Consider the following 14,882-nt stretch of genomic DNA (forward strand, 5'->3'; position numbering starts at 1 on the left):
CCGATTGGGTGGAGTGCTACACATAGTAACATTACTTACAATTGATGGATCATTGTCGTATGACTTTTCACGAAGTAGTTCCGTGTTTATGCAGAAAGCCTGTTGGTGTTTACATCCACTGGCGATGTTTTGATCTGAGCTCTGGAATGGAGGTCGGCAACCGACCTTGCTTGGCTGTTGTGCGGGCCCTCTAACTGACAAGGGGCCGCAATGACAATATTCGTATGCATGTGTATGTTTGCTGGTGAATTATAACCTCAACAAAAGAGATATACCATAGAAACGAGCTATTAGAAAAATAATAGGTGTAATACAAAATATATGTGGTTGAAAATGAGAAGTAATGAGGAGTTTGTACTGTGCCATAATTGTAGTCAATGCGTGTTGAGGTGAAACTAGTTCTGTCTCAATGTTTGGTCGTTCCTCGTCCCAGGACGAGGGAGAGAGAGAGAGAGAGAGAGAGAGAGAGAGAGAGAGAGAGAGAGAGACAGAATCTTAAAAAAAGATCCACTACATACCTGCTACTAAACGGAACAATAGTTTATCTGTACTCCTCGATAGCTCATAAGTGGGGTTACAAAAACTCCAATTATTGTCAAAGAAAATGAGCCTTAGTGGTTACTGTCATAACGATTAATGCGATTGGAAGTGATCAAAAATCATCTAGTCACGATGCAAAAACTTTACGCTAATTGGAATGGCTCTACCTTCAGTGAACAACACTTTGTTTTGCAAACTCGCCCTCCTTTGCAGTAGTTTGTATACAGTCGCTTTGCTATAGTGACATTCTGTAAATAATTAACTCGCTATCACTTGACACTGTAGGTGTTGCACGTCCACATATTTGTGATTCAATCTTCATACAGAATCAGACTAACGCTTTAATTTGTTACTCCTTAAAATGTTTTGCTGAGTGTATGTATGAGTTTGTTAGAGTGCTAGTACACAATGACAGGTAATAAAATTCACGTCCCTTCTTTCAAAATGTGATTTTAAATGAAATAGCACTCATTAATAATACACTTGCCATACACTGTAGGCAACTTACGCTCAGTGTGCATTCAGTATTAGTTGAAATATCGACATATTTAATAAATGATGTCTCGTCTGCATCAAAGACGTAATGTGAGCCTGTGTCAGCGTTAACGACTCAGTCAAGCTTGGAACTATAGAATCCTTTTATCTCGATGATAACTTTTCCCTACTTTTTCTCCGTTTCTTATCAGACATATGGTTAGTTGCTATTGGAAAATGCTTTACAAACCTCTTTTAATATTTTAATGACATTATTAATAACCTGATTTAAATTGCTTCTGTCGCATTTGACTATTCTTTCATAAATTATATCTGTGAGTCAGTTGCGTTTCTGCCACTGTTTGGATACAAGCATTAAACCCAATATTAAGATCCTCTTTATTTATTGTAGCTTTTTCCCTTTTCAATGATGGAATAAAGATTCAATGGGAAAATTAAAACTTATGGAACTCAAGATTAATTCTATCTTACTAGCACTTTATTTGTTGTTCTTTTCATAATTCAATTACAATACGTCTCGGATCGTATAAAAGTGACAAGAACTATTCCCCTAGCGATTCGAGATGTAACACACAAAAAATAATCAAACAAAAAGCCTGATTGCAACCTTTACTTGTCTCCCAAATTAGGATAATTTTACAGCAAAATTATGCATCACCAGGTGTTAGGATCTGATAGACGTAACCTGATAGCCAAGGTAATTGTCACTCACCACAAAAACGTATTGGTGGTTTCTGCATATGAACGGTTCACCTACGGTACTACTAATTAAAAACCACAGAAAAATCGCAACTCTCATCTGGCGGAGTACACTATGTAAACATGACTAGTTCGTCTCCGTATGCCTCAGTGCCAAGTGCCAACTGATGAATTACTACTTTGGACTTATGCAACGTCACTATCTTCATAGTACCCATCTACATAACATACAGTTCACAGCTTCACCCAATCAGCTTTGTGTGGGGCCTTTACCAGTGTGCTGGCGTGTGCAAAAAAGGAACACATGAGAACACTATGGACCTTTTTCAGGTCAACGGCTGGATCCAGTACTTAAGACTCACTAAGGCACCGATTCAGTAGTCACATTGTGTAGAATTGTTAAACCCATTCCATCCAAGAATTTTGTGACTCCATGTCATCAACCACAATTAAACCTTCGAGGTACCAAAACTGAAGTACAATCAATTAATACTTTAAGACGTACTCGCGTGAGGTGACTGGATTTCGGCGCAGTGACATCAGTTGCTCCGTATGTTCCGGCGAAATCACGTGAACCACTAAATCATCCTCAGAACATAGGGTAAATCCGGGAGACGCACTGCTTGCGGTGTACACCGCGCACCCCCTCATAATTTCGGCAAACACCGGCAGAGTGTACTCGTATCGGCACTGCAGTTGCTCAGTGGATGCCAGGCTATAGGAAAAGTGTTTGCGTTTCGGTAGAGGACGTTTTACATAAGCTCTGGCGGAATAACTGAGGTAGGTCTATAACTATCCCTTAAAAATCTTTTTCAGCGTCACGAGCAGTTCTCAGTCTATCATAAACAGTCAAATATTTCCAAATGTTTGAGTAAATGTACTAACAGTAAGTTCCATTGGGTGTGTTTTGACTGTAGTACGGCCATCTTGGTTATCAAGGTCATCAATTTATAAGGTGCAGCATCTCTTCCTACAGATCGGGATACATCATCATCATTTAAGACTGATTATGCCTTTCAGCGTTCAGTCTGGAGCATAGCCCCCCTTATACGGTTCCTCCATGATCCCCTATTCAGTGCTAACATTGGTGCCTCTTCTGATGTTAAACCTATTACTTCAAAATCATTTTTAACCGAATCCAGGTACCTTCTCCTCGGTCTGCCCCGACTCCTCCTACCCTCTACTGCTGAATCCATGAGTCTCTTGGGTAACCTTGCTTCTCCCATGCGTGTAACATGACCCCACCATCCTAGCCTGTTCGCCCTGACTGCTACATCTATAGCGTTCATTCCCAGTTTTTCTTTGATTTCCTCATTGTGGACACCCTCCTGCCATTGTTCCCATCTACCAGTACCTGAAATCATCCTAGCTACTTTCATATCCGTAACCTCAACCTTGTTGATAAGGTAACCTGAATCCACCCAGCTTTCGCTCCCGTACAACAAAGTTGGTCGAAAGATTGAACGGTGCACAGATAACTTAGTCTCGGTACTGACTTCCTTCTTGCAGAAGAGAGTAGATCGTAGCTGAGCGCTCACTGCATTAGCTTTGCTACACCTCGCTTCCAGTTCTTTCACTATGTTGCCATCCTGTGAGAATATACATCCTAAGTACTTGAAACCATCCACTTGTTCTATCTTTGTTCCTCCTATTTGGCACTCAATCCGTTTATATTTCTTTCCCACTGACATTACTTTCGTTTTGGAGATGCTAATCTTCATACCATAGTCCTTACATTTCTGATCTAGCTCTGAAATATTACTTTGCAAACTTTCAATCGAATCTGCCATCACAACTAAGTCATCCGCATATGCAAGACTGCTTATTTTGTGTTCACATATCTTAATCTCACCCAGCCAGTCTATTGTTTTCAACATATGATCCATAAATAATATGAACAACAGTGGAGACAGGTTGCAGCCTTGTCTTACCCCTGAAACTACTCTGAACCATGAACTCAATTTACCGTCAACTCTAACTGCTGCCTGACTATCCATGTAAAGACCTTTAATTGCTTACAAAAGTTTGCCTCCTATTCCATAATCTTGTAGAACAGACAATAACTTCCTCCTAGGAACCCGGTCATATGCCTTTTCTAGATCTATAAAGCATAGATACAATTTCCTGTTCCACTCATAACACTTCTCCATTATTTGCCGCAAGCTAAAGATCTGGTCCTGACAACCTCTAAGAGGCCTACACCCACACTGATTTTCATCCAATTGGTCCTCAACTAATACTCGCACTTTCCTTTCAACAATACCTGAGAAGATTTTACCCACAACGCTGATTCAAGAGATACCTCTGTAGTTGTTACAATCTTTTTTGTTTCCATGTTTAAAGATTGGTGTGATTACTGCTTTTGTCCAGTCTGATGGAACCTGTCCCGACTCCCAGGCCATTTCAATTATCCTGTGTAGCCATTTAAGACCTGACATTCCACAGTATTTGATGAGTTCCGACTTAATTTCATCCACCCCAGCCGCTTTATTGCACTGCAATCTATTGACAATTTTTTCCACTTCCTCAAATGTGATCCTATTTCCATCATCATTTCTATCCCATTCTCCCTCGAAATCTGAAACATTACTGATCGCATTTTCACCTACATTGAGCAACTCTTCAAAATATTCCCTCCATCTGCCCAAGGCATCCCCAGGATTCACCAGCAGTTTTCCTGACCTGTCCAAAATACTTGTCATTTCCTTCTTACCTCCCTTTCGAAGACTGCTAATTACACTCCAGAATGGTTTTCCAGCAGCTTGACCCATAGTCTCCAACCTGTTTCCAAAGTCTTCCCACGATTTCTTCTTGGATGCTGCAATTATCTGTTTGGCTTTGTTTCTTTCTTCAACATAACTTTCTCTGTCTACCTGAGTTCTAGTATGTAGCCATTTTTTATACGCCTTCTTTTTCCTTTTATTGGCTGCCTTGACTGTGTCATTCCACCAAGCTGTTTGCTTCATCCTACTTTTACACACTACTGTTCCAAGACATTCTTTAGCCACTTCTAGTACTGTGTCTCTGTACCTTGTCCATTCCTTTTCCAATGACTGTAATTGACTACATTCAAACAACTGGTACCTTTCTGAGATCGCTGTTATGTACTTGTGCCTGATTTCCTTATCCTGAAGTTTCTCCACTCTTATCCTCCTACATATGGATCTGACCTCCTGCACTTTCGGCCTCACAATCCCAATTTCACTGCACATTAAATAATGATCAGTGTCATCAAAGAATACCCTGAATACACGTGTGTCCCTCACAGCCTTCCTGAATTCCTGATCTGTTATTATATAGTCAATGACAGATCTGGTTCCCCTGCCTTCCCAAGTATACCGGTGAATGTTCTTATGTTTAAAAAAGGAGTTTGTGATTACTAAGCCCATACTGGCACAGAAATCCAAGAGTTGTTTCCCGTTCCTGTTGGCCTCCATATCCTCTCCAAATTTACCCATAACCTTTTCATACCCTTCTGTTCGATTTCCAATCCTGGCGTTAAAATCACCCATGAGCGGAACACTGTCCTTGTCCTTTACTCTAACAACTACATCACTGAGTACCTCATAAAAACTATCCATCTTATCTTGATCTGCCCCTTCACAATGCGAATATACTGATACAATCCTAATTTTCTTGCTAGACACTGTCAAATCTATCCACATCAGTCGTTCGTTTACATACCTTATTGCAACTACGCTGGGTTCCATTTCTTTCCTGATGTAAAGCCCTACACCCCATTGTGCTATTCCTGCCTTGACTCCTGACAGGTAGACCTTGTATTCTCCCACTTCCTCTTCTTTCTCACCCCTTACCCGAATGTCACTAACAGCTAAAACATCCAGCCCCATCTTACTTGCAGCCTCTGCCAGCTCTACCTTCTTCCCAGAGTAGTCCCCATTGATATTAATAGCTCCCCATCTCATTACCATTTGTTTGCCAAGTCGTATCTTAGGAGTCCCTGGTTTGTCAGTTAGAGGTGGGACTCCGTCACCTCCAAAGGTCCAAGGCATTTTGCTCTGATTGTTGCCAGCATCATATTTAAAGTACCAGGGAAGCAGGTTGCTAGCCTTACTTGCCCCGAGTCCCATTGGGTTTTACCCCTAACGGCTGAGGGACTAACCGGTGGATTTGGTAGTCTTTGCCGTATGAGCACAAAGGTGACCACGACTCAGAATATGTCCGAGATGCCCAGCCTTATTCCAAAGTAACTGGTATCCCGACTGTCGGGACCACTTACTTGGCCACTCATACGTTGCCCGTGGCTCATGAACTAGGACATGACTACAGGAACCCACACCATGAACCATCGGGATACATGCCCCAGTAAAATCAGATACACATGTGGCACATTTTTTCGTTACCGATACTTCCCACATAAAGCAAACGACAATTTTCAGTAATTGAAAACATTTCTGTTTTGTGAGTAGCTTCTTTCAAATGACTTTCCATATACAATGTTTCCGATCCCTATGACCTGGATGAAGACAAAAAAAAAAAAAAAATATCCCTAGTTGTGTGTGAAACAGTGTGGAGAATTATACCTGAAAACAGCAAAAAAAAAAATGTTGTGCAACTTGTGCAAGTTTTCTTACATAAAGATTGCACCATTTTTGATATGTTTTGTCTATTGTGGCCGAGAAAATAGGAAGAAAATCAAATGAACTAAGTTTATAAATTTTATTTTTGTTTCAGATTCAATATTTCACCAGGGTTTATTGAATGTATTAACAAATATAAATGGATAAAGATAAATAGATTATATATCTTCATTTTAATGTTTCCAACTATCATCAGTTGATTAGTTATCTAAATGAGTGAATTACTTAGATACTTAATAAGGATATTTAAAAACATATTGTTAAACTGCATAGTTTTTTTCGCCGCCCCACAACACATTTATTACACACCTCATTTGTCACACCACGCGCGCGCACACACACACACACACACACACACACACACATGCACACACACACACACATTTTGACTTAGGAACAGGGTAGTATTGCTGTTTTTAGCATGTGGCACGTCACTCATAGCATAAGGGATAGACACCGCAATGTAAAGGTGTTTTTGTGGTCAAATATTATTTTGAATGTTACATTGAACAGAATCAAAATAACTGTCATAGACAACTGGTGTGTTTACTTGCACAAAAAAAAGTTCTACTAAAATTGCAACATGGCACTTCACATACATGATTCTGTACTATGTGCCATCTCTCTCCGATTTACCTAATGTACAGACTTAAATCGTGTTAAAGCTCTCCAGCAGTAACTATTCTGCCAGCTTACTGACTTTGGTTCTCAATATATCCCTACAACAGTAACTATCAATCCTACATACAACTATAGACCAACCATTTTTTCTGGCAAATGTGGCCGCAACCATTGCTTCTAACAATTAAATTTCGATATTTGACAGATGTCAGTTCTTCTCACTGCGGCCAGCTTGCCCAGGGTGGTCACCTCTGACGCGCTCAATTGCTGCTGCCAACCACCGGTGGCAAAACTGATCTGAATCTTAGCTGTACTCGTGTCCTACAACATAAATGTACACTTTGATATTAGTTACAACATATTTGAATAGTAAGCTTGCTGTTCCTGCACCTAAACCCTTTTTCAGCTCTGACTGGAAAAGGTTGAAACGATAAAAATCCCGTAACTGCACAAAAAGCGATCACTGCCATTTGATCCTTCATTTGGCCATTTGAGTCTCCTTTTAATTTCAGTCTGTTGCAGAGCAACAGGGAATAAGACAAGTTCTAAGATTTTTAAATCCAACCAATACGTATAACTGCAATATAAGATCCTTTTTTTACTCCTGTGTGATCGAAAGTATCCGGACACCCCCAAACACACATACTTTTTCATATTAGGTGCATTGTGCTGCCACCTACTGCCAGGTATTCCATATCAGCTAATTCAGTAGTCATTAGACATCGTGAGAGAGCAGAATGTGAAACTCACGGACTTCGAACGTGGTCAGGTTTTTGGGTGTCACTTGTGTCGTACGCCTGTACGCGAGATTTCCACACTCCTAAACATCCTTAGGTTCATTGTTTCCGATGTGAGAGTGAAGTGGAAACGTGAAGGGACACGTACAGCTCAAAAGCGTACAGGCCGACCTTGTCTGTCGAGTGACAGAGACCGCCGACAGTTGAAGAGGGTCGTAATGATAGGCAGACATTAATGCAGACTATCACACAGGAATTTCAAATTACATCCGGATCCACTGCAAGTACTATGATAGGCGGGAGGTGAGAAAACTAGCATTTCATGGTTGAGCCGCTGCTTATAAGCCACACCACCCCGATAAATGCCTACTACTTCTCGCTTGGTGTAAGGAGCGTAAACATTGGCCGATTGAACAGCGGAAAAACGTTGTGTGGAGTGACGAAGCGCAGTACACCATGTGGCGATCCGATGGCAGGGTGTGGGTACGGCGAATGTCTGATGAACGTCATCCGCCAGTATGTGTAGTGCCGACAGTAAAATTCGGAGATGATGGTGTTATGGTGTGGTCGCGTTCTTCATGAAGGGGGCTTGCACTCCTCGTTGTTTTGCGTGGCACTATCACTGCACAGGCTTGCATTGACGTATTAAGCACTTTATTGCTTTCCACTGTTGAAGAGCAATTCAGGGATGGCGATTGCATCTTTCAACACGGCCGAACACCTGTTGATAATGCACGGCCTTTGTCGGAGTTGTTACACGACAATAACACCTCTGACATCTACAGAGTCCTAACGTGAATCCCATAGAACGCCTTTGGGATGTTTTGGAAAACTGACTTCGCGCCAGGCCTTACCAAGGGTCATCGATACCTCTCCTCAGTGCAGCACTCCGTGAAGGACGGTCTGCCATTCCCCAAGAAACCTTCGTGCGCCTGATTGAACGTATGCCTGCGAGGCTGGAAGCTGTCATCAAGACTAAGGATGGGCCAACACGGTATTGAATTCTTGCATTACCGATGGAGGGCGCCACGGACTTGTAAGTTATTTTCAGGCAGGTGTCCGGATACTTCTGATCACATAATGTATCTACACACTACTTAGAATGTGAATAATTCGTTTACTTTAAATCATATCACATTGACTGCAGATTTTGTAGGTGACAGTGGAACAGTTGATTCCTGTCTTCAGTTCTTTTAAATGGCAGTTCAGATCGTGAGTGCTTTAATTTCATTCGAACAGACTCGAGCACTGTTTCCTCCTCGTTTCAGCCTCAGCACAAATTAGCAGCTATTACTGTATACATCATTCAAAAAAAATTCGGAACCCATCATATGATTTGTATCACTAAAAAATGGTTCAAATGGCTCTGAGCACTATGGGACTTAACATCTATGGTCATCAGTCCCCTAGAACTTAGAACTACTTAAACCTAACTAACCTAAGGACAGCACACAACACCCAGCCATCACGAGGCAGAGAAAATCCCTGACCCCGCCGGGAATCGAACTCGGGAACCCGGGCGTGGGAAGCGAGAACGTTTGTATCACTATTCAGGTTACTATCACTCGCTGTATTTATTCTGTCATCTCCACGTTTATAGCTTCCTTCTCTTAACTATGTGTTCAAACACTCACTGAAACTTCAAATTGCTATCAACAACTTAATATTATTCATCGACTTGTATAAAACACATATAATTTTTAACTTTGGTATTTTCAAAACTTGAAGTTAACTTACTTAATGGATGCGTTGTCCCTTCGATAAGGAAATCACTTCTTTAACTCTTTGGGTTAGTGGAAACAAGATAGAAGAGAATGAGAGAGAGAGATTAGTTAAGCAAGTGCCCCATTATCAAGCAATAGTAGAGACAGATGTGGGACGAGCGATGAACAGCTGACCTCAGTGAATTGAAAAAGGAAGAGAGAGATGAAATGAAACTTGTTAACTGCGGAGAAAGTGGAAAGGAAAAGAGATTGCAATTGAATTGCACAACAGATGACTTCTTTCAGTGGAGTAAAATTAGGTGCCCCACTAAGCAACAATGGCTGGTCCGATTGCTAGTTCCGATAGGAAGTCATAACGTATGTTGAGTGCAAAGTGTCACCTCTTCATTATCGTACTAGCATATGTTCGTTACCTTAATTTATTCACTCCCTTTTAAGAGAGCCCCTAAGGAGATACAGAAGGAGATAAAGTGCTGTTAAAGAACACAAGCAGAACGACTTTTCAGAAACGTGGCTCCATTGTTTGTACCAGAGAGCACGTGGCTCGTTTCAGGACAGGTGGCCAGCTGAAGTTGGAGCAGAAGTACGCTACAGCGTGGAATGGCTACTGAGATTCATCGAACTGCCAATACTCATTGCTACTTATTAACTAATCCTGCTATATACATACAGATGTAAAAGAAACACTTGTTACTTATTGCCTGCACCACAGTATATGAAATCATCTGTGCATCACCATTAACATTAGATAAATAGCAAAAAATCACAGCTCTCTTAGAACCAGGTAAACCAAATGACAAACCGCAAAGCTACCGACCTGTTGCTTACTCGGCACAGGATATAAACTTCTAGAAAGAACGCTGTATAACAGAATCATCCACAAAAGTTTCGAAAACGCGCCTGCTGAAGAGGCAGAATTTCGCACGAAAAGCAGGTGCATCGAGCAGATTCTCCCACTGGCAACTTCTATTGAAGCAGAATTCCAAAAGTAACAAAAGACGTTAATTGTGTTTGTAGACCTAACAGCGAACTATGGTACTGTGTGAAGGTAAGGGTTATATTTCAAATTTTAAAAGACGTGCCATGTCTTAAAATAGGAAACTCATCAGTGATATGTAAAGCAATGAAAGCTTCCAAGTTCTAATCGATAAGATGAGCCATCTAATGTAGCTTAATAATGACCTTCCACAAAGATCAATCCTACTCCCCCGTCTTTCCCCTGTATATAGCAGCAAAATTTGTAGCACGACATGAGGACCATCAGTTCCAACAATAAGGTCATCTGCTCTTGGACCGTGAGACAGAATACTGCGCTGCTGTCTGGATTGGCAGCCCATACACCAGTCGTGGCATGATTGTTCCTGTGATGATGTGTATAGCCTGGTTGAGCTGCTTATCAACAACTTTCTGGCTGCCTATCATCGACTGTATAGCTCCCCCATTTTTGCCCTTCAAAGCTGCTGTCAACGGAGAGTTTATAAAAAGTAGCTGGTGACCCTTACTCCGCCCCTCCCCCACTCGTTCAATAGGTGAGGACATTACCGTACTCCAATAGACTTCGCTCCAATCACCCACCTCTACAAGGTACAAAATCACTGGTGGACAACGGAACAACAGCAGACCGATGGACAGAAGTGTGGCAGAGCAATGCTACCCCCAGAACAGTTGAATGTGCTCTGCATCTCGACCAGGCCTTCAGCGTTTGAAGATATGGACTACATTCAACAGAATAATGACAAATAGTGGAAGATATGCTGATTTAGTATACAAATGTAGATAAACAACATCGCCCAGCAGTGACTGTGGTGCAGAATGACAAACTGTTCAGTACATCATATGTATGTGCCCAAGTACATCTATTCCTGACGATGTAGAGGAGTCCGTGTTAACAACCAAGGCATCAATTGTATACATTCAGCAGTTGGACATAAGCATGTGACCGTCTGTGCTTTGTAAATATTGTAAATTTAATCAACTTATAATCAAGACCTTTTTTGTGTTAAATATCTGTATATGCATGGTTAAAGAACTGCGAGTAGAGTATGCAAATGTTCTGGGAGTAATAACATACATGTTCTGAGTCTACTGAACTCAAAGAAGAGCTTAATGTTATGTACAATTGGCTCTGAGCACTATGGGACTTAACATCTATGGTCATCAGTCCCCTAGAACTACTTAAACCTAACCAACCTAAGGGCATCACACAACACCCAGTCATCACCAGGCAGAGAAAATCCCTGACCCCGCCTGGAATCGAACCAGGAAACCCGGGCGCGGGAAGCGAGATCGCTACCGCACGACCACGAGCTGCGGACGTTATGTACAATTAAAATTACTTAGGATAACGTATAAAATGAACACAAAATTTTAAGAATGTAGTTAAAAAATAGCATTTCCGAAACCAGTGAGTGAAATGTAATTATTGTAGTTCATTAGACTGAGAACACACAGTGTAATGTCCTGTAAAAGTTTCATGTCAATGGCTACAGTGGTTCCTGAAATACAGGGAAGCCAAGTCAGTAGATCTGACATTGTCGGGATAGGACGTTCCAAGTCCCCTTAAGTGATTAACACTGCAAGATAAGTGGTTAATGTAAGTGCGGGATAAATCATTGTAAATGTGATATGCTCGTGCATTAATAACCAGCAGAATGCTGAATGCAAGAATGCAAACGTGCGTGCATAGTGTTGTAGAGTTGTCAGATGGCAGTTTGTCGGATGGAGTTGCGTACTTGTTGCAATTAGTCAGTCAGTACAGGGACGGTTAACGCTGTTTGTAGACGATGAAGCTGTGAGTACTGGGCGTGAGGCGTGCTTCGGTAGCTCAGATGGTACAGCACTTGCCCGCGAAAGGCAAAGGTCCCGAGTTCGAGTCTCGGTCGGGCACACAGTTTTAATCTGCCAGGAAGTTTCATATCAGCGCACACTCCGCTGCAGAGTGAAAATCTCATTCTGGAAACATCCGCCAGGCTGTGGCTAAGCCATGTCACCGCAGTATCCTTTCTTTCAGGAGTGCTAGTTCTGCAAGGTTCGCAGGAGAGCTTCTGTATAGTTTGGAAGGTAGGAGACGAGATACTGGCAGAAGTAAAGCTGTGAGTAGCGGGCGTGAGTCGTGCTTCGGTAGCTCAGATGGTAGAGCAAAAATGGCTCTGAACACTATGGGACTTTACATCTGTGGTCATCAGTCCCCTAGAACTTAGAATTACTAAAACGTAACTAACCTAAGGACATCACACACATCCATGCCCGAGGCAGGATTCGAACCTGGGACCGTAGCAGTCGCGCGGTTCCGGACTGAGCGCCTAGAACCGCTAGACCACCGCGGCCGGCAGATGGTAGAGCACTTGCCCGCGAAAGGCAAAGGTCCCGAGTTCGAGTCTCGGTCGGACACACAGTTTTAATCTGCCAGGAAGTTTCGATGATGCTGGAGTTGTTGACCGATGATGTCCTGTATGTGCTTGATCGGAGACCGGCCTGGTGACTGAGCAGGCCAAAGCAACAGGTGAACCCGCGGTAGAGCATGCTGGATTACAACAGCGATATGTGGGCGAGAGTTATCCAGCTCGAAAACACCCCTTTGGAGTGCTGTTTGTGAATAGTAGCACAAGCGGTCGGATTATCAGTTTGGCGTACAGATTAGCAGTCAGGGTGCGTGTGACAACCGCGAGAGCGCTCCTGGTGTCATACGAAATGTCACAGCAGACCACAGGACCAGGAGCGCGTGGAGTGTGTCTAACTGACAGACGGGTTGGTTGCAGGCCCTGAGCTGGACTCCTGCTGACCGACACACGGTCACCACTGGTACTGATGGAGAACCAGCTCTCATCAGAATTCGCAACAGACCTCCACGCTGACCTGCAATGAGCTCTCCCTCGACACAATTGGCGGGTGGTTTGGTGTCAGTGGAGTGCACGCTACAGGCCGTCTGGCTCGGAGCTGTCCTCGAAGTAAGAGACATCTGCCGGTTCGTTGTGTCAGTGTGGTGTCAACTGACGCTCAGATTGCTGCTGCAGACCTAGTGCAATGCGCTAGAGCCGTAGAACCCCCTCGGTAGAGCCACGTGGCCGACCGCAGCCCGGTCTTCCTGTGACCGCCGCTGCCTTCAATCGTGTACAGTGGCTGCATTCCTGCCAAGTCTTTCTGCAGTATCACAGGAGATACACACACATTTTCGCTCAAACTCAGTCAGGTGTTGATATTGACGCGTTTGTAGCCTTAAAGGTGTTCTTGACTAACATCAAATCACCACGTTCCATCTCAGTGGTAACTAGCGCTCACGACCTTTTCGGCGTGTATTGAAAGCAAAACCTGAGTTGCATGCTCGGCTAATAGTGCCGCTCTTACGCGACAGGCGCGAAGTGTGAATAGGTACGTTCTTTCGGATGCAGAAAAACGCATATCACCTTTCGTTTGTGTGGTACAACTCCTTTTATTTTCTGTGCGTGTATTTCCGGCGCAAGCTTCAGTTCCTGCAGCATACGTATCTGATGTTTCCCACCTCTTTTCATCAAAATGTCACCGTACAAGTTTTTTTTTTCCTTTAAGGAAAAAATTGCTTCATATTTCACAATCATTACTGTTTGCAATTTATCTTCAAACTTATTTTGCCAATAAACATTAAATAGATGAACTAAATTCATTACATCTGCAGCAACGGCGAACTAAAGAGCCACATTCTTTTTACACGCTTTTATCGTTCTCAGACTTCAAGAAGAATACAATAATTCCAATCCCAAACAAAGCAGGTGTTGACATATGTGAAAATTACCGAACTATCAGTTTAATAACTCACGGCTGCAAAATACTAACGCGAATTCTTTACAGACGAATGGAAAAACTAGTAGAAGCCGACCTCGGGTAAGATCAGTTTGGATTCCGTGGAAATATCGGAATACGTGAGGCAATACTGACCCTACGACTTATCTTAGAAACTAGATTAAGGAAAGACAAAACTACGTTTCTAGCATTTCTAGACTTAGAGAAAGCTTTTGACAATGTTGACTGGAATACTCTCTTCCAAATTCTGAAGGTGGCAGAGGTAAAATACAGGGACTGAAAGGCTATTTACAATTTGTACAGAAACCAGATGGCAGTTATAAGAGTCGAGGGGCATGAAAGGAAAGCAGTGGTTGGGAATGGAGTGAGACAGGGTTGTAGCCTATCCCCAATGTTATTCAATATATATATTGAGCAAGCAGTGAAGGAATCAAAAGAAAAATTCGGAGTAGCTATTAAAATCCATCGAGAAGAAATAAAAACTTTGAGGTTCGCCGATGACATTGTAATTCTCTCAGAGACAGCAAAGGACTTGGAAGAGCAGCTGAACGGAATGGACAGTGTCTTGAAAGGAGGCTATAAGATGAACATCAACAAAAGCAAAACAAGGATAATGGAATGTAGTCGAATTAAGTCGGGTGATGCTGAGGGAATTAGATTAGGAAATGAGACACTTAAAGTAGTAAAGG

At 42.4% G+C, this 14,882-nt stretch overlaps 1 protein-coding gene across 1 annotated transcript in view; it reads left to right on the top strand.

Annotated features, from left to right (window-relative positions):
- The window catches only part of LOC124553969 (glycine-rich cell wall structural protein 1.8-like), a 65,441-nt gene extending 58,959 nt beyond the window's left edge, over positions 1-6,482 (top strand). Inside the window, exon 3 of the mRNA XM_047127994.1 lies at positions 6,430-6,482. Coding sequence (XP_046983950.1) covers positions 6,430-6,482 — 53 coding nt within the window. The remainder of the gene's footprint in view (positions 1-6,429) is intronic.
- Positions 6,483-14,882: the final 8,400 nt, after the last annotated feature.

The sequence above is a fragment of the Schistocerca americana genome, chromosome 11, assembly GCF_021461395.2.
Source record: "Schistocerca americana isolate TAMUIC-IGC-003095 chromosome 11, iqSchAmer2.1, whole genome shotgun sequence".
Lineage (NCBI taxonomy): Eukaryota > Metazoa > Arthropoda > Insecta > Orthoptera > Acrididae > Schistocerca > Schistocerca americana.